The sequence below is a fragment of the Fringilla coelebs genome (genome assembly GCF_963513975.1).
Source record: "Fringilla coelebs genome assembly, chromosome: 2".
In the NCBI taxonomy this organism is placed as follows: Eukaryota; Metazoa; Chordata; class Aves; order Passeriformes; family Fringillidae; genus Fringilla; species Fringilla coelebs.
Genome location: NC_140029.1, coordinates 31,655,176 through 31,678,384, shown reverse-complemented (window position 1 = coordinate 31,678,384; position 23,209 = coordinate 31,655,176). Strand labels below are relative to the sequence as shown.

At 38.2% G+C, this 23,209-nt stretch overlaps 1 protein-coding gene across 2 annotated transcripts in view; it reads right to left on the bottom strand.

Moving 5' to 3' along the window:
- Positions 1-23,209, bottom strand: part of MGAT4A (alpha-1,3-mannosyl-glycoprotein 4-beta-N-acetylglucosaminyltransferase A) — a 77,702-nt gene that overhangs the window by 29,815 nt on the left and 24,678 nt on the right. For both annotated transcript variants that reach the window (XM_084201479.1, XM_084201480.1), the window contains exons 3-8: positions 18,987-19,154; positions 16,324-16,464; positions 13,677-13,810; positions 2,662-2,708; positions 1,990-2,103; positions 1,304-1,379 (exon numbers count right to left, since the gene is read on the bottom strand). In XM_084201479.1, coding sequence (XP_084057605.1) covers positions 1,304-1,379; positions 1,990-2,103; positions 2,662-2,708; positions 13,677-13,810; positions 16,324-16,464; positions 18,987-19,154 — 680 coding nt within the window. The remainder of the gene's footprint in view (positions 1-1,303; positions 1,380-1,989; positions 2,104-2,661; positions 2,709-13,676; positions 13,811-16,323; positions 16,465-18,986; positions 19,155-23,209) is intronic.

The following is a 23,209-nucleotide window of genomic DNA, read 5'->3' as shown; positions in this document are numbered from 1 at the left end:
TCTGTCTGTTTGTGGAGAACTAATACAGAATCCTTGTGGAAAAGTAATACAGAAACTAGTAAGAATCCACTAGTAAGAATCCAAACATATCTCAACTTCTTACTTTAGAACACTGCTTTTCCAGCTTCGTTCTTCAAAAGAAAAACATCCATGAAATAATGTTAGTCTAAGTGGCATCATCAGAACAAGTTTAATATCTGTATTATTTGTACACAAATGTGACTGTTGACTCACAAATGTAAGAGCACTGAAAGAGTTCCTCCTCTGAGACAAGAGGCTAAGAGACACAACATCTGCAGAGGTAGGATTCATTTCACCTGTCCAACAGAAGCACAGGTGCATAGCCCAGAACCACCCAGTTCAGGCTGCAGAACTGCCAGCATGGGGTGCCACAGTGCCTTTAATCCACAGCAAGAGCAGGCCATTGCTGCATTAGGGATCCTGCTTCTCCCGTCCTTTCTCACACTGCAGTCGTGCCCTCCCCCTTGTGCTGGCACTAGTATTTGCGCAACTTCTCAGGATCAAACCAGTCTGTCACATGCTATTGGCTCTGCAGCTTCCCAGAGAGCTGAGACTCCAACAGCTCTCAGAGAGGAGTCAGCATAGCTTTGTGAAAACTAGATGAGATGTGTGGGACTTTACACCCCAAGGACACAGGCACAACATCTAAATAAAGATCATTAGTGCAGTTACTAAATCTGCAATACCTGTAGGTAAGATGTCTACTTCAAAACAGAAACACATGATAGGAACAATTCTGAGCTAAAGTGGAGAAGAACTACTTAACTCTGTTGTTAGAAACATCTTAAGAAAGAAAAATTCCATGTCTATACACAACAGTCATATTAAAGCGACACTGCACTTTCAAAAGACAATAAATATAGATTTTAGCTTCATTCCCACTAAAAAGCTATGCTGGCCTTTTTTGTAGGTTATGTGGGGTGTTTTTGTTTTGTTTTGGTAGGGTTTTTTGTTGGTTTGTTGGTTTTTGGGGTTTTTTTTGCCCAGGCAACTCAACAATAATTCATTTCAGGGACAAGGAAAAAACAGTTAAGCTAAGCTGCTTGGATTCCTTCACCTTTTTTTGCTAGGCCTCTTAAGAGAAGTGACATAGGACAAATTACTTTCTACTTCAGTATCCTCCTCAAATTATTTTCCCAAATACCCTAACCACCATACTTAATGCCCTCTTTAAATGATGGGATCAAGTTGTCTGTTCTGTGTAGGTCCTTCTGATACACAACAACATAATTTCCAGAGATTCATTTGAAAACTTGTCTCAAAATAAAGAAGAAAAATTTACCTGAATATAATAAACCCCTTTTTTCTGGGCATACATCATAAGAAAACAATAATCCAAGTTTTGTTTTGTTCTCCACCTGAAATTAAATTGAAAGCTTAAGGTTTAGGAAAAAATTTTATTTCAATACAAGCTGGCAATATAAAATAAATTTCATTATGAAAAATGACACATATTAGTGAAATGTTAGGACAGCTGCTTTTGGCATTGTTCCCTCGGGAAATCCACTGTCTGAAAAAAAAAAGGAACAAAGCTTCACCTTATGCTTTAATACAGATATCAAACTGGTTTAATTTCAACCTGACTTTGTGACAACTACCTGACATTTCACTAAAAACATATGTGCATTTAAAATGGTAATTCAACAAGTACTACTGGGTTTTACCCCGTATTTCATGAAGAAAAACAGCAAATGAAAGAGTCCACGTACAGGAATAAAAGTGTATCAAAAGTCTCAGTTCTCCTCCCAGATTTTACCACTAAATGGATTCAACCAAGCATAGGCTCTGATCATGCACAGAGCAGCATGTAGCTAAGAATGAGATGCATTCACAGAGCACTTTTAGCATCCCCACACTTGCAAGAATTACAGTAAGAAAACATTTCAAGAATTCACATCCCACTTGCCGTTTTATAAACAAGTGTGGGTGTGGAAGGAGATGGGAAAAGATCTGGGGGAATAAACCTACCTCACTCTCTCTTTTGAGTCTCCAAATGTTTCTTTCAAGTTTGTCAAGTCAGGATAGTATGTTGCAGGAGGGGCTATTACTTCCACCAAGCCAGAATTGATCTCTGTAGAAAACCTGCCAATAGAAACACCCTGAAGTCACACGAGAGATTCTGAGTCCGGCAGTTCCTGCTCGCTCTCTGTTGGAGCAGTTGTGTCTGGGTATGAGGACTTGCTCAAATGAGCCATATATAGAAGAACAGTAGGATAGAAAAAAGTATTGTTTTCCTTAGCACATCCTTCAGAGCACGATCACCTTCTGCCAATCAGAATCAAACACACTCTAAACATTTTATTGGTGCTTTTTCAGAAACTAGTGATTTTTTTCCTACAGTTCTCTTTGAACATACAGAATACAAGGCCCTAACACAGATGTCACAAATTTCTGTTCATGTTTAAACAATCCCATCTGTTTATGGTACATCAAACAATTTAATCCCACTTCATGGTTTACAGTTTACTTGACTGAATCACTGCCCCTTAATTTGTCTTACTTTTTCATTCAAAAGTCCAAAGCTCTACAAAACAAAAAGGCATGACCTCTTATTTCCAGAATATTTTTAACTACTTATTACAACCTGATTCATTTTATCATCAATAAACTAAGAAATCCCCAATTAAAACTACAACTTACTCTCTTTCCAGGCTTGCAACAACACTGTTAACATAATCAAGATCAGTCTGGGGAAAAAACCAAACAAAAAAATTATTAGATTACTTGATAGTTCTAGAGTTACATGTCAAAAGAACGAAGTAAAATAAACATTGCAGGTGGCTGTCCTTGAAAACCACTTTCACTGTGTAAGATATTGGAGCAATAAAAGAACACAACACACATGTAACTATGTCTTACCTCTAATATGAGATTTCTTTTGTAAACAGAGGGGAATAATTATCTCATACCTGCACTTAACAGAAAAGTGTTAAAACTCACGCTCTTGATGATGAAATGATTGCTGAGTGTTTGTGTAGGAAGAACTTTATATTATTATTATTATTATACAACAATAACAATAATATATAAGAAAATAATACCAAAGAAATCTTTCTGGAAAACAGTGCATTGAACACACACAGACACACTCCTCTTTCAAAAGTACATCTCCTAAGCTTTGCATTTAAAGCAAATGCCCTAACCACAGAGAGCAGTGAGCCTGCTGCCTTTGTGACTAGGGTTGCTTTTTTGCATCAGAGACTAAATCTGAGGGATAACCAATCCCATCAATCACTCACTTCTCATAGATGCAACAATTCTAAAAATTACTCGGTGGTGAAAATACAGATCGTGACATTCTGGAAAAGTCTACATCATCTAAATTCCCAGCACTGGGCAATTATTCAACCTGGCTGTACACATGCATTCCAATAAAAGAGAATTTGTGAACTCATAAATGTGACTGAAAACCCTGGTCTTTGTTACACTTACTAATCTAATGATTTGACATATTGTTTAAATTTTTGAAAAGAATAGTCTATAAATCAACCCAGATTCTGGCTCATGGGGATTCTGGAGAAAGAGTTGTCTTTGAAATGCCAGAAACAAAGGAACAGTTCAAATTTTTTCTGATGAATTTGTAACACAGGATATCATTAAAGGATTATACACAGAGAATAAATTCCTCCCAAGCCTTTCTATAGAACTGTTAATCTTGTTCGATAAAGGTGCTCCCCCTTTGATCTTAAAAAAAAAAATCACCATTTCTATTTTTTAAAGATTTATTTTTATGAAATCAAACATAATGCCAGTGACGCACGCCTTTCAAAACGGATAACAACAGCGGTGGATTTCTTCCAAAAGCAGATTTTAAATACCACAAGAACATGTGAGTAAAAAGTATTTCTTGTAATTTTGCCGCAGGTATTTTCTTTTAAGTGCAATGCCTAATGCTGGGCAGAGGTTTTAGTAAGCTGGCAAGGTGATCACAATTTAAAACTCATCTCACACTGTGTTCCACACAAGGAGACTCACAAGTCCATATGGACCTTTATAAATCACTGTTTAAATACTTGTATGGATTGTTTATACACAATTAATAGAATGGAGTTACACATAACTTTTTCTGTTTCGTGTGACAGCTGCAAATCAGAGTAACCTAGTGACTACCTAAAGATAATTTTAGTATATCCATCTTTAACTGAAGCATTTCTTTTTCTCTCTTTTCAAAACCTTTTAAACATTACAAATACAGGCATTGCAGTTCAATCATCACGTGAAAAGACAAAAATTTGCACTTTAGTTGGCATGCCAAATTTCAATTATTCAGTCCAGCATTAAGAACTCCAACACATGTAATACAGTCCATACTGAAATTACATAGAAAAATATAGGATTTATATATCTACATGCACACCCTCAGCAGAAACACAGCTAGTTCCTATTCAGTTTTCCAGAGATTAAAATAAATGCCAAACTTCATGCCAACTGGAATCATCTATTTGATCACAAGCTTGTGCCTTAGTGCACATTTCCTTAGAACACAGGTTTGACCTATTTTCCAGACTACCATGAAGCCTTGCTACTGCTTGTAAAACCCTACACCCTTGTACAGAAAACAACACAATCAGAAAAAAAAAGTCTGGAATAAGAGAGTTTTCTCCCTACTTCCCACTATTTGTTTGTGTGCTTCATGTGAAAGGCTGGCAGTTCCCCCAGTCAGAGCTGCAATCACAATAGGATCACATCAAAAAGATGCAGCTTGAAGTCTTCCAACCTCATACGGTACTTTGGCTGTCACAAAAAGTCAAGAAGGTCTGGTCTAGCTGCTATGAACATGAGATACAGAAAATACCACTACTGGCTTAGTAGGCAACTTTTCCTTCTCAATCAGCAATCACTGTATCACTGCAGTGCAAAAGCAGATGACACTTTAAGAAAGGAAAAAAACATGTAGATCAGAAGAGGTTGATGTCATTTTTCACATGATCAAATGCATTAAAACACTGTATTTTGCCATCGTTTTAAAAGAAGCAGTTGTATTTATATCTACCAGCTCCATATGAGATTCAGAGCCAGGATTTCAACACAAAACATCTTTCTACATCAGAACTTCAAGAGACAATCGAGTCCTCTCACTGCCCAGTCTAACACTAAGTAGGATCTTTGCCAATACCCTTTGACATGGACATGTCCCAAGAAGGTGGCACTTGGATGTTAATTCATACAACATCATGAAGTGAGAATACACAACAAATTTGATCAAGCTGTTACTAGACCAAGGAAAGAGTTAAGTAGACGGAAGACTTTGCAGGGTAGCAATGGAAGGAAACTTGGAATAGCTAAATTAAATCTAAGGATCTTTCAAGCAATATCAGTAAATTCAATCAGCAACTTAAAAGCAACAGAAAAAAAAAATCCATTATTAATCAAAATCTATTCCCCATTTTCAAGGAATGAAGTGTTTACTGCTTTGACAAAATAAGATCCAAGGTCCCCTTATCAACCCGAAGGACACAAGACTGCTCATCTCCAATCATCTTAAACAGGACAAGACTAATCCAGATTTATAAAAACAAGTCACCAAGAAAGAAAATGTGTAACTGTTCTTTAGGCTTCCAGCGAAAATCATCGGGTGGAATTTGGAGTAGACCTGATGAACTTAAAATTGTTTCATGGTATCAGTGCTGCTTGTGACTATTGGAATGAATGTTGCTGGTGATCATGACAATACAGCTAAAAATGCTTTTGTCTATCAAATCCAAAGGCATTACTAAACCTATCATTTTCTTACTAAAACTCCTAAGGCTGAAGATTAAAAGAAATCCCTAGGAATTCTGGACCCATAAAAAAGAAGCACAAATGAATATTTAAGAATAAATTCCTTTAAAGCAATTAAATGCAAAATTGTGTTAGGCCACAACCAAAGAGTTTAATTTCCAGCCACAAGGATGCATCTTATCAATGAATCACGTGAAGCCTTACAAAGAACTTCATCCTGGTGAGTGGATCTCAAAGAACTTCATAATGAAAGGCATAAGTAGGGATGGTTATTTTAGTATCAGCAGTTCAAATCATTTGGGCTGTTCTTTCTTCCTAGTCATATGAAATTCTTCAAGACAATGCAAAACACTTGAAGTAGGATCTCTTCCTTTATTCACACCAGACCAAGGATTGATTCCCATCAGCACCCTGCTTCCATCAAAGGCAGCCATGAAATGATACATAGCAAAGAATAAGAACAAGACAAGAACACACAACACCCCCTCCTGCTATCATCCAGGCTCCAACTACTTTCAGTTCAGGTTACTTCCTGAGACAGATGTGATGATTTTGTGTATTAAATATTCCTCAGTAGACTCATCTTCAAGGTACCTCATTAGCATCCCCTTGAGCCTATCTAAACTTCCAGCAAGAAAAGAAGATTCTAGTTTATGAATGTGGAGTTTCCTAAGCCAGTGAACATGGCTGTATCTAAGGTTTAACTGTTTACATGAACAATTTTGATGACAAATGCATGTAGAATGCTTTGATGAATCTCTCTTTTAAAAAAGCCTCAGAGTCTGTTGTAGAGCAAACTGAAGTTGCAGACTGTCGGTGAGATAAGTTTTAAACTTTCCTCTGTTTTTGCAAAATGCGGTACTCCAATTCTCTAAAGCACTTTTCTGAAGTGCTGGCAAGGCTGCACATCAAATTTGTGATTACTCTAACATTTATCTGAACAGACATCATAATTCTCAACAAACGCAGAAAGAGCCAGAGCAGCAGCAAACTTTCCGAACTTCTTTATTGATTTTTATGAGTGAGTGTGTGCACAGCAAAGCAGAAGAACACATTAGCTAGCAGACAAAATGAGAGGTTAGAAAATTCTGATGAACAGCTAGCCAGATGTCCTACAAAACCAAGATTTCTTCTTTTAAGAATCAACCCTTTCATACTGTTAAATCCTGACTGCATACCCTCAAGAACAGCAGAAGGTAGACTGTTTCTAAAAATGTAAGAAAAACCATGGCATTTATGACCAATATTTTATTTACTGTCCTAAGTGGCAGATGCATAGAAAAAAAAATGCAATCATAGAATCTCTCAGGCTAAAAAGGACCCAAAAGGATCATCAAGACCAACACCCAGTTCCTCAAATGACTACCTAAAACTAAACTATATGACTAAAGGCATCTTTAAATGCTTCTTGAGCTCTGACAACCATGGCACCATGCCCACTTCCACCAGAAGCCTATTCCCATGACTGACTACTCAGTGAAGAACCTTTTCCTGGTGGCCAGTCTGAACTTCCCCTGATGCAGCTTCACACCATTTCCATGTGTCTTGACACTGGTCACCAGAGAAAGCACATTAGCATCTCCCTCTCCACTGACCACCTCAGGGAAGCTGCAGACTGTGATGAAGTCACCTCTCAGTCTTCTCTTCAAAGTTTAACAAATCAAGAGACCTCAGCTATTCCTCCAAAGTCTTGCCCTTGAGGAGTTTCACCATCTGGGAAATTTATCTAGACTAGATTATCTAGATTATCCAGATCTCAATTCTTAAATGAAATCTACTAGAAGCAAGACTTATATTATTCAAGAACACCTTTCAAGAATACCCTGAGAAACAAGCATGCTCATCTGCATAGTGTGGTCATTTCATTGCTTACTAATTACAATTTTGTTTGATCTTTCATCATCCCATAGCACAGGAGTGGGATAATTTTACCAGGTATTTCATATAATGACGAGCAATAAGAAATTACAGCCTTCAGAAAAGGCAAACTACACTTTTATTTGCCCTGAAATAGTAAAAGTACATATAAGTATCATTACCTATACACGAGGCATAAAATTTTCATAGGAAAAATCAGCCACTAATGTGGCATTTGACCTATTTGGGATATACATGCAGTAAAGACAAAGCCCTAAGGAATAAACATGCAGCAGTGGCTTCCAGTGGTTGCAGTGGTGTATGTATATAAACAAAGACTGTGGAAAAAGGTAGTATCATCTTTTAGAGTTCAACAAATGCAGCTGAAAAATAATTATATTCAGAAATACTGTGTCCTTTGAATCTGAAGCAGTGAGTTCAAATTAAATACATGGAACGTGAGACCAAGTAGCAAGGCAAGAAACAGGAATGAGAACACTGTCATAACATAACCAGCTAATGTTACATAAGCAAAATGCAGCCTGTGTCCTACATGAGCTAATGACTTCATCTCTCCCTTAAATTCCCCCCTCCACCACATAGGCAAGACATTTCTTTCTGTCTCCAGTCATTTCTATGATTAACCCTATGCAGTTCAGGACAGGGTTTCATAATGCAAAAGCCTTTGGCAGCAACAGCAGGAATACAAGTATACTCTTGTACCACTCCACTCTTGTTACTCCCTAGCTTGTGCCCTGCCTGTCAGATCCTCAATCATGAGAGCAAATATCCATATGGATTGTGCTGTGAACCACAACAGCGTGTCAAAGAACAAGCTGAGTTTTTAAGAAGGCCAGCCAGAGCAAAAAGTATCACATTACATGCAATACCAGACTTTCAGATGCAAGTTATGCCAGTGTCATACAGCCACTAGCAGTTTTGTGGAGTCTGAAAGAAAGTAGCACATATTGCCTTGCAGCATGGGAAACCTTTTGTTCTCCTTGGGGAAGCCATTGTTGAAATGGTCTAGACAGTTTGTCTTCCAGAAGATAGGCAGCTTCTGTGTAGTCTAAAGTACCCTTCTACAATTTGTGCTCTTTATTTGGAGAACAGAAGGAATTTTTAGGTCAAGACAGACCACTGTAGCAAAACCTGATAGTGTTGTCCAAAAATTCAGTGCCAATTCACTCCACCATACAAGTATGAAGTCATCTGCTGCAATGCTTCTGAAATAAGATTATTACTGCTACTTCCCACCTCACAAATACCCTAGATGTCACCAGAGATATTAGACAACTCTGGCTATCAATAGTGATGCTCCCTTACCAGAAGCATCAAGTAGTTATTGTGGTCCAGGTGCAACTCAGCAAGCATCTCAGAGAAGCTTTTCAGTCATACAAGACTAGGGCTTGGGGAAAGAGCAAAGTCCTGGATTTTATCTTTGTGCTGAGATCGCAAATTTTTCTCAGGTACATTGAAGTTTTCAAATCCTGTCAAGGATCTTCTCTTAGATCTAAGAAAGATTTTATCACTGGTTTAATTCCTTATTGAAAATTTGCTAGTCACTGACATGAAAAGAGAAGCATAAAATCCTATGTTGGTGCCCAGTATCAGCAGTCCATACACCTGTGTACCAAAGCTTAGGTGACAAAGGAGAGGGACTGCAAAAACAGCATAAATATCTCAAATTCTCACAGACAGGTAAAGCTACCTCATCAGATACAAGAGCTGGCAGTGTATAATGAAGGCGTATTCATCCTGATCAACTTTGAGTGAGATGTCCAAAACAAAGATTCCCATCTCTGTAGACCTTTAATGTTATTTGGTGTAGATAATGTATCTTGACATAACAGCTTTGATTAGCTTGGATTTTTTTAAAAATATATGTACATTGCACACATACACATATTTATGTACACACTAAGGTCTATAAGACTTTCCAATTCAAGATGCACTGTCAGATCTTTCAGGGACTGGGAATACACTCTCCAGAGCAGTTCCAAGAAGGGGCAGCTCACAAACAATTAGCAGAAAGCATGAACATCTCTGTAGCTGGGATGATGTTAATAGATCCAGGTTGAGAGCAGGACAATCAAAATACTCGTTTGTTTTCTATCAAAAGAGCTGCCGATCAGAGAGAACTATAATTCAGGCCCAGACCAAGAGGTGAAAATACAGCCTTGTTTATTTTGTGGAGAAGGTTTACATATTGCACTGCAGTGTCAGTACCTACAAAACAGGTTCAGCAAGATTTGACCCAGTACATGCACCCAGTCCTTAATTTGTTAAGCCTTTGTTCATATCCATGCCCAGGATGGTACCTTGCTGGGTGCTTGTGTCACACTGACCTAACCAGGACAGAAACTTTTCCAAAAAAAACGATAAATAAAAAAATTTTCTCTCCAGAAGGAGTACAGAGAAAACACTACTAAAGATCAACATCTCTTAATTTAGTAGCCACTGTTTACATAAAGAGATAACACAATGACAGTAAAAGATAATCAAGATATGCAAATTTTTCCAGCTTAAATGAACTGTACATACATGAAACAACAGAGTAAGATTTAAACCAGGAATATGTAAGAAAGTAAAACTTGTGGTCTAATGCTCCAAGAACAAATGGCTGGTCAATTACTACCTACTCAGATGTAATCAGCAGCACACAGAAATAGCAAAATGCTCTTGCATACCTGTAGTGGCTTCCAATTCCTCCTGAAATGATTTGTCCTTCTGATATTTTTGGTCAAATCAAGGGCTTATAGTCTTTCCAGCAAGCACTGATTACTGTTTGTACAAAAGACTGTGCTAAGTGCAGTCTCTGATTAATGAAGTGGACTGGCAATTTCTGATATATTTAGAACTAGTTTGATGCATTTTCTTCATTGCATATGAGACCTCACCACAGAAAAAAAGAAACAACATTTTGTTTAGCTACCAGGAAAGTATTCTAATTTCTCTCATATTCAGCTGTGAGTGTCTATATATATCTGTTGTTCCACTATGTTCATTTAAAGTACTTCAAAGCCATGTCTCCCATGTTAATTTTAATTAACCCTAATAAAACCCTAAAAAACCCTAATAAATAAAAATACTAGACAACAATTTTAACTCAGAGTTCATGATTTCTTAAACCTAGCATCTATGGCTTATTCTGAAAACAAGTTCTTGTACAAAGCAGGTTAATGAGATTTAAATAATTTGTTTTCAACTCATATGAACTAGGAACTAGCTACATAGTGAGGGGGAACAAAAAGATTTTGAAGTATTAAGGAATAATGAATCATACCTATTTATTAGTCATCCTAATGAATACCTGCAAATTATTCTGCCATAAAGTGATTTTAACAAATTGGAGAACACAGACATATGTCAGTAACTAGGACAATTGAACAGTTTACTGTCAAGCAATTCTAGTAATTATTTAAATTGGTGATTAGTTGTCACATCAGCTGAGATATTTCAGAGTTTCTTGAACTTCCAGTATGGAAATTTACTATGTACAATTATATTACTGAGAAATATCCATACAGTAAATGAATATGCAGATCTCTTTATTTAGTAACCATAATGCATCTATATTTACTAGCTCCTCTGTTTACACTGTTGATGCTGTTTGCAGAAGGCCATTAGCCTTCTAATTTGTTTTCTAGTAAAAAATGAAATTACAAGAAATGAGTGAGATTGAACTACCAAAAAAAAGCAGTATTAGAAGAGTTTTGTAGCGTGCTTAGCACACAGATTAGAGTCCATGACTATGGCTCCCAGCAATGCTTCTTAAACACTGTAAATTTGATTTCTAAATAAAGATAGCAAGAAAAATACTAAAATCCTTTTAAAATGCTATTTTTTCCTGTAATTTTCTTCTAAAACCACTTTTGTAGCCTTGTGCTCCCTTTTTTTGCTGTTGCTACAAGCTATAGACAAGGCACAGATAGTAATTTTAAGCTTATTAGCAAAATTACATAATCTCACCCCATGACCATTTCTTGCTGTACTTAAACTGCACATATGTTTGAGCAGAGGCCATACCTTTTTTTAGAAACTTTTGACATAATTTTTAAAATAAGCATAGTTGGTCAAAGCTCTAATGTATTTTTAAATAAGCCCTTATTATTGCACATGTTAATGACAGCAATAGTCTAATGCATTTCAGACCAGGATATGCCACAGACAAGGCTATTTTAAAAGACACAGCCCTTCTTATCTAAGGAGAAACAGAATCTACCAGAGGAGTAGGACTTCCTTCAAACAGCCAGAGAAAATGCTTAATAAACCTACAGTTTTCATCTTGCAGAAGGAAACTGAAATGTACAGAGTAAGTCAGAAAAAGCACAGCATAATTCAGGATGAAGTATTTAATGCACCGTATTAATCACGTAGAGAGTTCCCTGTAGCAACTGCAAAGCAAACTGTAAGATATTGTGCTTAAGAAAATAAAAACATGGCCCAAGAATAAAGAAGGAAAGATAAAAAATTGGATGGAGTAAAGAAAAAGAAATGTAAATCTAGCAAGTGGTTACAAGAGAACAAAAATGTAAACTTTGGTTCTTCAGATGTTCACCACACATTCCTGACTTGCAGTGCCCAAAACAGGTGCCTGAATAAGCACACAGAACTGCTCTCAAAGTGCAATAAAGAGGTAAAACACAGGGGGTGACTGCTGTGTAACCACACAACTCTCCACGGCCACAGGAGCAGTAGCTCCCGTGTTGAAATGTTCCGTTCACTGCTGGTCATTTCTGTAGAAACACTCCCAAGGTGAGACTATCCCACAGCACCTCAAAGGAAGGAAGTTTCCAGCTCTGGAAAACCCAGGTACAGCAATATGGCTTGTCTAAGGCAACAAAAGATGGGGCACTGGGGACACTTCACTCCTATTCCAAATTTTGCACAAGACAGAGAATCCAATGATAACAGACAGACCTCATAGCTCAAACTTCCGTAAGCAAAACAAAAGAAACTTCAGTTTTAAACCTCAAAAAGAAGCCACACTCACAGACAATAAAATTTCTCCAATTAATACAGTGAAGAAAAACACAGCATTCCAGTAATTCAGAAAGAATTCTGTTCCCTGATACTCTCAACCAAGAAATTTTTAAAAGCATTTTTTTCCCAGAAAAACAGTATCTATCTAGATAGATAGTTTTTGACTGGCTGTCAAAAAAAAGGAAAACAGTATTTTCTAATGCAAATTGCTCTAAGAAACAATTCTCAGATAAAAGCAAAATGTTTATGAACTTTCCAATGAAAGTTTTAAAACATGTTGATAATAGAAGTATTAAAATGCCTGATTTTCCACTGATTCATCCCTGAATGGACACTGGCTCACTAAATTAAAATCATTTCCAGTTATAATTGGTGATTTGAATTCTCATCTGTGGGACTGATAAAAGACTGTTTCAGCAGAGCACTCCACTTAGATGGATGAAGGTCAAACATAAATATAAATTTCCCACATCTGTCCAAGTCAGACTTCTGAGAAAGGCATAGAGAACAAAATAGGTACATGCAATTCCCAGCATCCAACAGAATTATTTCTGAAAGTACTCTATCATTTTCCTAAATTTGATTTCCACTAAATCAGAGCCAAAGTGAATAAACAGTCCAACTGAACACTGAATCAATCCATTAAAAAGGTCTGGGCTTCAAATATCCACATTGTCCAGAAAATTAATTCAATAACAATCTGTGCCTCACATCTCCAACTGCAGCACTCATTTGACAGAGGACTAAGCAGCAGCACAAAGAAAATGGGAGGAATCCTCCCCTACAACAGAGTTCCTTAGCTGTTATTCTTATGTTGAAGGAATAACACATCTTTGCCACTAAATATAAACATAAGAAGATTTACAAAATAACCACTCCACTGAATCCATTCCCCTGATAAATAGAAAAAAGCTGGGATCTTCAGGATTGTATGTCCGAAACCCAAGACTGACACTTTGCTTTTCCTGGAAGGAGAGGGTCATCTGTCTGCATCTTGAAGAAAAAGCAGATCCTCATCAATTCCTGAAAGGAGCGTTACTTGTGATTAAAGGCAGGTTAGAAATTGTATAAAAAAATTTGAGCAATTTTACCTCTCCTATAAAGACAACCATAACACAATCCAGTTTTTCTTCAGGGGACAGCTTATCAATAAGGGAGTGGAGAGTTTCTGTAAGGTAAGACTTGACTTTTCTTTTCACTGTAGGTATTCCCATTACAATGGAAACTGAAATCAAACAAACCAGAAAGGTACTTTCAGTGATTGCATACACAAGATAGAAAATAAAAATCTTGCAACAAGGCATTGCTTAATGAATACAAAGGTTTAAAAGGTGGAGATTGCAGTAATTAAAAGGAGTTTAAAAATATGCCACCCAGCATCAGGAGCATGACTAACAGTTAACACCAATTCTCAGAACAAACACAGAAGACAAAAAAAAACCCAACCCTAGACATGCCAGACTATTGTGTAGGAGTGATGGGCTGATCCTGACTGGACACCAGGTACCCACCAAAGCTGCTCTATCACTCACTTCCTCAGCTGGACAGGGAGAAATATAACAAAAGGCTTGTGGGTAGAAATAAGGGCAGGGAGAGACCCCTCGTTACTGTCACAGTCAAAGCAGAGTTGAGGAAGTTAATTTATTACTGAGCAAATGAACAGACTGTAATGAGAAATAAACCCAAATCTTAAAACACCTTTCCCTCACCCTTCCCTTCTTCCTGGGCTCAATTTCAGACCTGATTTCTCTACCTCCTCCCTACCAGGAGGCACAGGGGCACAGGGAATGGAGCCTGGAATTCAGTTAATCACACATGATCTCCACCACTTTTTTCTCCTCAGTAGAAGGACTCCTCAGACTCTTTCCCTAATCCAGCATGGGGTCCCTACTATGGCAGATGGTTCTCCATGAACATCTCCAATGGAAGTTCTTTTCCCAGGCTGCAGTTCTTCATAAACTGCTCCAGCATGAGTCCCTTCCACAGGCTGCAGTCCTTCAGGAACAGGCTACTCCACTGTGCATTCTCCACAGGGTTACAGGTCCTGCCAGTAAGGCTGCTCCAGCGTGGGCTCCTCTCTCCACGGGTCCACAGGTCCTGCCAAGGAGGCTGCTCCTGTGTGGGCTTCCCACGGGGTCACAGCCTCCTCCAGCTGTGACATGGGACCCTCCAGAGAGTGCAGGTGGATCTCTGCTCCATGGGCTGCAGGGACACAGCTGCCTCTCCGTGCTCTTCACCACAGGCTGCAGGGGACTCTGCCCTGCAGCACCTCCTCCCCCTCCTTCTGCACTGACCTTGCATGTTCTCACTCCTCTCTCCAGCTGCAATTGCCCTTGAGCAGTTTCCCCCCCCACTTCAATCTGTTACTCCAGTGGTGCTGGTCTGGCCATTGGTTCCACTGGAGGCAGGGAAAGCTGCTGGCCCCTCTTAGAGAAGTACCCCTGTAGCCTCCCTGCTACCCAAATGTTGTCACACAAACCCAATGCAATGGGAAATTATCAACAACCATGATATTACTCAGACAAGGTGCACCAAGAGTGATTAAATTCCCTAACTGAAGTTTAAAATTAAAACTACTATAACCATTCTTCAGCACTCAAGTATTTCACTTCTCAGAAGTCATCTTTTAAAATAAAACTGCTGAAAGCCTCTATTACTTTCCTTGCAACTGGTTTTGGTTCTTCTAAATAAACAAGTCCAGGACAACAGAACTGCATGGAAGGTCCTCAACAAAATTCCTTTTCTCTGATAAAAGCACCACAAATGCAAACCAATACATCCCCAGCTACAAAGTGGTTAACACAGTCTTTCATCAAGCCATTTGAGTCCTGTGTTGCTTAACCTTTCCATAGTTTTTCTTCTGCATTGTACCTAGGGCTGGTTACCTTCTGGGAACACTGCAGATAGCAGCAGGAATGCAGTGAAAGGATAAGGCAGACTTCATCAAAACCTAAAACCCTGAATTTCCTCCCTCTGTTTAATTAAACAAATCTGATTCCAATTCCTATTTTTTAATTCCAAATTTCTGCCATATATTCCCAGGGTGATATAATACAGACTTCACTTAAAACAATAACGAATGTTTAGATTTTTCCTCCTTGAACAACAACAACAACCACAACATTGAAATGAAAGGTATTTATAGTCAGAAAAATAAGCCTGTAGCCTGACCCCACATATTTGTCATACAGGTATACCTTCTGCTAAAAGAAGGAGCAATCAAACTCACTGAAGTAATGAAAAAATACAAGCCAGGATTAACTACAACACTGTCCAGATTTTATTGATGCAATTATATCTGGTTATCTTAGTTCTCTCAATTTTTAATTTATATATTGAAATATACTGTTCAGAACAAGAGAAACATCAATGCTAAAATAATTATGACCATGCATGGTTGCTCTGCAAATCTGAAAAGCCAAGGGATATATCCATTAGCAATTCAGAATCTGAAATGCTTGAGTTTGTTTCCCTTTAGCTACAAAAAAATTCATCCAAACTAAATGCTTCTTAATGTGTACCTTAACATGGCATAGGGTGTGACTGAGATTATGCAGAAAAGAGCAAAGCTGAAACCAAGCTTCTTTCATCTCAGATTCAGTGTGAATTCAAAGGATGTCAATATCACACAAGTTAAATGAGATGTCCTTCATCTACCAAAAAATGCAGTAAATTCTTTTCCTAAAACTAGAAGGTCCTCCAGATATAAAACATGAAATAAACACCATATCAGCATACCTCCTGTCCTTCCAAGGCCAACCTGTACAGAAGGTTGAAGGCTTCCTTCATTTTTCAACAAATGAGGCAAATGGTAATAGATATTTGGCACTTGAAGAGATTTTCTACTTGTTAGCTCTTTTAACAGCTTCAGCGTCTCATCTGCAAACATACATGAAATCAGAAATGCAGAAAACAAATCATATGAAATGTTAAGCAATCGTAAACAGTACAAAATTCCAAGCTTGGTCCTAACTGAAAGCCAGAATAAATTGTGCACTTTTTTGAGTCATCATATTTTGTCTACAAAGAAGTCTTTTCTTATTTCGATTTTCTTAATGAAAAATGGCCAAGACTATTTTGCACCTATAATCTTGTTACAGATACAGTTAATATTTATTTGATCACATAAGACTTAGTGTGGAATTACAGAAGTATAGAATGCTCCATTTATTTGGGGGGGTTGGGGATTTAGTTGGGTTTTTTCCCCAATTAATCAAATGGAGGCTTATTTCCCAAAATAATTTTTCACTTTTGCTTACAGAGGTCATTACCATCCAGCAAACACTACTGCAAATAACTTTTCAGAGCTATGAATACATATTGGAATATACTGCACATAGGGATACAAAATAAAATAGCATTAAACATACAGTTGATATTTTGAGCATTCCTGCAAAAAAAAAAAAAAAAATTAATGCAAACTTAATTTAGTCCATTAGCACAGAATTATCCTATTAGATTCCATTAGAATAATTATTGCTCTTTCTACTGCAACTGCCTTTCAGTATGTCCAGGTGGCTCTCAAAGTTGCAAATAACAGTTTTTAAAATTACCCTGCTGGGTGTGTTGATTTTCTTGCATCAAGTGTGAAAACAACTCATTTCAAATGAAAAATATGATAGCATATGGATCTTTGAAAACTTATGGGCTTTATAATATCAAGTTAAGCAAAAAACTGTAGTCAAGGTTTCCTGAGATAAAATTGAGAAGCAAGAAAAATAAAGCCATAAGTGTAATTCCTCTCAGATTCTTAGCACAGCTTCTACAAAGACAGATGGGTTTTGTTATGGATTTTGGTTCTGCGTGTTTGGGGATTTTTAAAGTATTTATTTTTAGGTGAAAAAATTTGTAACCACGTCAAACCTCGCAAAAAGCTTTGTAAATAGATGCCATAAGTATGTATGTCTATTTTGATAAACTCCAATACAGGAACATTTTACTTTTCCTGCTAACATTTCTTTAACTTCAACTGCAAAACCTGGACTAAATTCTGTACAAGTATGACAGCTCTTGTCTGAATGAATAAGGATCTACACAAAACAATCTGGAATCCTTTCAGCTTCAAAGACAGCAAAGAGTATTATGTATACTTAAGTGTATTAAGCTTAATAAAAACCTATCTAATACTATGTTCTGAGCACAAAAGCTCAGTAACTCAGATGACTTCCCATTATGGCTCTACATGAAAAAAGTGCATGTCCATCCCAGCTAGGATCCAGACATGGCAGAATGTTAAATGAATTAGTACTTTCAGCTGCATCAGAAGAGAATAACTCCTTATAAGCATATTGCCTAAAAGCAAGCTAAGTCAATTTTAGAAACAAATGTGGTAATAACTTAATCCTAAATCCAGAATCAAAATTATTTGACCTCCTCCACGCTTTACTTTAAAAGCAAAACCACACACATAAAATAGGAAGCCAAGATTTATAGACCATGCTAAATGTAACCTTTATCTGTGCAATTCCTGGAGATCCAGGGAACTCCTGAGATCAGGCCATTAATCTCAGACAGCAATCCATGAGTGGCATCAACATTGGAGCCTATAATTATAACCATTTTCCAACCAAAAAAAAAATCTATTGAAAATAGTAAACCACAGCACAAATGCAAATAGACAACAAATTCAAAAATCTTGTTCCAGGCTTTTGAATTGCAAAACCCTTCAGGTTTCAACACCTTATTAGACCAATACAGAGAAATTTGTCCAACCTACCAAGTCAGACCTCTTGACAAAAAATTTGTACTTGTGATTCATCTTCCATCCATAAAAATCAGAGCAATGAAACAGTAACAGTGTGATTTTAGAAGTCAACATCAATAGCCTGGTGAGTATTGCAGTGTTTTTCTCTAATATTGCCAAACAGCTTTTTGTAAATCTGACCATCAGTCTCCAAAATGGGTAAAAACTTACGGAAGATTTTACCAGTTTAATCACTAGTTATTAAAAAGGCCATTTTCTGTACTTCTTACAAATCATAAGCAATACTTTATTCCATATTTTTTAATACTTTCAGTTGACTTTTAAGCGTATTTTAACTGCTTCAAGTTCATCAATTTCTTCTGTTTGCTCACTTTTCCCCTCTGCCTCAATTTCAAAAGTGATGTAAATTAATTGTCAAAATATATTCAACCTAATAGATAAGTAGCCATAAGTTCCAAACTTTGGGAGCTAGGTGTGGAGTAAGAATTCTTATGACTTTAGGGACTGAATGAGGGTGGGTGAATCATTAAGGACAACAACTGGAAAAAACAAACCAAAACACCCACATGAGATGCAACTTTATTCACACTGCTGAACAGTTTCATTCACCTCTCTTGGGAGCAAATTCTTATTCTAGAATAATAACAAGAAATATTGGCATTGCAGAGTTATAAAAAAAATATTTTGGAGCATGTACCTGAAAAATTATTCATGGCATTCTTACTGCCATTGGTCTCTGCCACGGCCCTCCTGAACTGCTCCAGGATGGCGTTGAGCTCGGAGGAGCGCTGCAGCGTGCGGTGCTCGGCGATGCGCAGGCGTTCCTTCAGCGCGTGAAACTCCCGCTGATAGGCAATCAGCTTTTCTGGGGAGAAAAGCCACGAGCCGGGTTACTTGTGGAAACAAACACCAACTGACAGATCTGACCAGCAGCTAACACTGCTTGGCTTTGCAGCACCTGGAATGCACCAGGAAGGAAGAGCCTGGCACAGCCCCACCTGAAGAGCTAGGTGCCAGCACCCAATGCGAGAGGTGGATGGTGGACACTGCTGCCTATTATCTGTTTCCAACGAGCACCTCCTGTGGAAGAGCCAGCTGGATTAGCATTCAGACAGTGCAGTCAGACACACACCACACACACCACAGCTGGCTCAGCCAGAGAGGCAAGAAGGCTCTTTCTGCAGGAGTTAATTCCAGTGAGATTTATTGCGTGGAAGCCGAAGGGAACCCAGGCGAAAAACAAGGGCTACCATGGGCTCTGGACAGCTTCAGAATGGGAAGGGATGGGGGGCAGAGCTAAGGGCAAGACAAGGGGGATTGGTCTCCAGGGGAGAGGGGACCGCCACCAGGGGTACCCAACCCCTGGGGAAAGGAGAAACCAGGGTCGGGTGTGAAACATGGGCAGAGGTCCATGAGGGAGACTCGTCTGTCCCACAGGAGGAATGGACTCTATGGTAAGTCTTTCCAAGGCAATGTCCTTTGGAATTGGCCGAGGGGAGGGAGTTCATGGGATGCTACAATAGGCAATCAACTTTTCTAGGGAGAAAACCATGATCTGGATTATTTGTGGAAACAAACACATCTGACCAGTGGCTAATGCTGCTCAGCTTGGCAGCAGCTGGAATGCTCCCAGGAAGGCAGAGCCTGGCACGGCCCCATCTGAGCAGCTGGGTGCCAGCACCCACCCAGCACAGCGAGGGGAGAGCTGCACACACTGGGATGGGGGCAGGCATTGAGGGGGGATGCCCCTCACCACAGCCACAGACCAGGGACACCCTGAGTACCCAGCACTCAGCACAAGGCAGCTCTGAACCATTTCTTGGAACAGATGCCCACAAACCATTTCTTTTAAGAAGCCACAGAGCAGTGGCCCCTTACAAAAGCACAGGTTACATCTTGTGAAAGACCCCTCTGAATACTTTGTAAGAATGAGTGGAATTTGACAGTATTTCAGACATATCAATTTTAAACCCAACTTTTAACTTAATATTATGGTCAGTGCCTGAGAACTGAAGAAAATTTTTTACCAAAATTCTTTTGATGTTGATACATACACATACACTTGAAAGGGGAGATCTCCCAAAAGGGAGATGATTTGCTGATATATTCCCTTTTCCCTTGACACCCAGTAAAGTAGGTTTTGTATCCTTCCTTCTTGCCATTGGTAATTTCCTCAAATCTTCTGCTCACTATCATCACTATCACCCTCCTTCAACCAATACACAGATACTGACTAGAGTATTTTAAGTGAATTTGTAACTCAATCAATATTCCAGCCACTCAGCTGACATCCACAGACATATCTCTTTTGTTATTTACCTATCCATTCCCAGTTTTTTCATACTGCAACAGCAGGGAAGCAGAAGTTTAGCCAGCAACTGAAACCTTCCTGTTGCTATATTACATAACACACAGGGCAAAGAAGGAATTAGAGTCAACTTCCCTTGTTAATAAGGCTGCTTTTCCTCCAAATTCTTTCAATTTACATTTATTTTCCTCTTTTTTTTTTTTGGTAGTTGGGATGTACTGCTCCAATTATGTTTAGAAAACTTAATTAACTAAATGCCCTCTGTTTTGAAGATGGAAAAATAAAAACATAGTTCACTACCTCTTAAAAACATCTCCTTAGCCAGCTTTATTTTGCTTCTTTCATTAAAGCCAAATGGTTATTGCTTTTGTGCCCACAAACCCAGAAGACAGATGCTGGCCCACACCACAGTGCTAGGCACACTATACACCGCTGACTGAATCCAGGCTGCTATTTGAAATAGGAATTGATGCTTTAGTCAGCAGCACTTAGAAGATTGGGAAAATTTTTTTGAAGTTTCTGGCAGGAAGGCCATTCTTATTTGCCAATGATAACTAACAAAGTAGTTCAGTTCTGATGCTTCCAGTGTACTGTGCTGGTATTGCATTCACAGTACTGGAGACCTCAAAAGCATCAATTCCTTTGAGAAATACTAGACAAGTATTTGTTGCTTCAACAGTTGCTTCAACCAGACATATCTAGGTTAAGGAGGCTGCTCTAAAAGATACATAAACTCTGGGCACCTATCCTTCACAAATATACAGCGTTTTTTTTCAATTAGGTGCAATATTATTCACTGAAATGTAACTAAAAAATCCTAAGATTACAAGTACAACTTCTAGGTCTATTACCCTATGAGGATTTTTCTAGTTATTTATGCAAAATGAAAGTAAAAAATAATTCTTTGTTTATGTGAACTTACATGACCTAAAACATTCACATCTCTAACATTAGTAGAGCACTTTTCATGTTTTTTGGAGATTAATGTGTAGTTTGGCATTTTGGTACTTGTTTTATAATATGGCTGCCTATACTTTTAAATTAAACAAATGAAATTTAAATGCCTAAGACTCATATCTTTAGCATACTTTCAGTACTTCAAAGATCAACTGCTCAGACACTTATTACTTACAAACAAGCAAAAAAACCACAACAAATTTGATCTCATACTGAAAGGCACTTGCCAAGAAGAAAATACTTCTTAGACTTTTACAGTACCGCCATTAGCAGTGACCACATGTCCCAGGCTTTAGAAAAGCATCCCTTAAGCCATCAGCAGTTTATAAATATTCTAATTTGACTTTTTAGAGTTCCTGACTGAGTACATGAGAATGAGCCTACAAGATTAAATTTAAGAACCTATTTTTATTTAAACTTTGACTGAGCTCAAGTTTAGTAGAGAAAGTCCTATTTAACTATTTTGGTATCATTCTGTGACAAAATCACCCTCCTCATGGATGAAGGCAAGATGAAGGAAAGGCAGTGGTTGGTGCAGTCTCACCTAGAATGCTGTGTGCAGTTCCCCACAGTTTAAAAAGGATGGGGAGTTCTCTGAATGCATCCAGAGGAGGGGAACACAGCTGGGTGGCAGGGCTGGAAGGTCTGTCCTGGGGAAGTGGCTGGGGACTTTGGGTCAGTCTAGCTTGGAGAAAAGGAGGTTGGAGGGGTGACCTCATTGCTCTGTGCAGCTCTTCTCCCTGGTGTTTAGTGACAGGACTCATGGGAATGGCCCTAAGCTATGCCAAGGGATGTTCAGATTGGACATCAGAAAGCATTTCTGTTCTGAGACACTGGTAAAACACTGCAACAGGTTTCCTGGAGAGCATAAAGTATTTAGGAGGCATCTGGACAATGCACTTAATAATATGCTTTGGCTTTTGGTAAGCCCTGAAGTGGTCAGGCAGTTGGACTAAATGACTGTTGGTAGGTCCCTTCCAACTGCGACATCCCATTCTATGACAAGCTGACTTGTAAGCATTGTATATACAAAATAGCCAATAGTGCACCTGATATTTCCAAAATACATTTGACCATTTAGTGTTTTATTGTTCAGTGATTTCTCCAAAACCAAAAGAAATTGAATTGATTTCTTGTCCAGAAGTATGAAAACACTTTTTTTGATTGCTATTATGGTAAAAAGAAGAGTAGTGAGCCTAAAACCACAGAAAAAACAGAGGTCAGTGATCACCACCATAAAAAAGGATTCTTTTTCTACAGGATTATGGATTCTGTTCTTATTCTCATACTGAAATCTAGAGTTATTTAAGAAAATAGAAGAAGGAATTCAGACAGTAAGTTATTGGCCTTACAACGCTGATGGAAGAACCCCAAACATATCTGTCTGTTCTCTGAGAAACAAAACATCCCTCTAACAGCAGCTGTAGCCAATATTGAAGACATCTGGTCTCCAATAATTTCAGCATACAAGCCTATTTTTATTTAAGAAGAGTGTACTATTTTACATTGAAATGAGAAGATTTTTCACACTTTTCTCTGGAAGCCAGAAAGATCAAATAAAACAAATACCTTGTTAAGAAATTACTTGAGAAATGAAAGCATTATTTGTTCATAATTTTTCTCTTAAATTCTAGTTGGTTCAGAAACAACTCCAG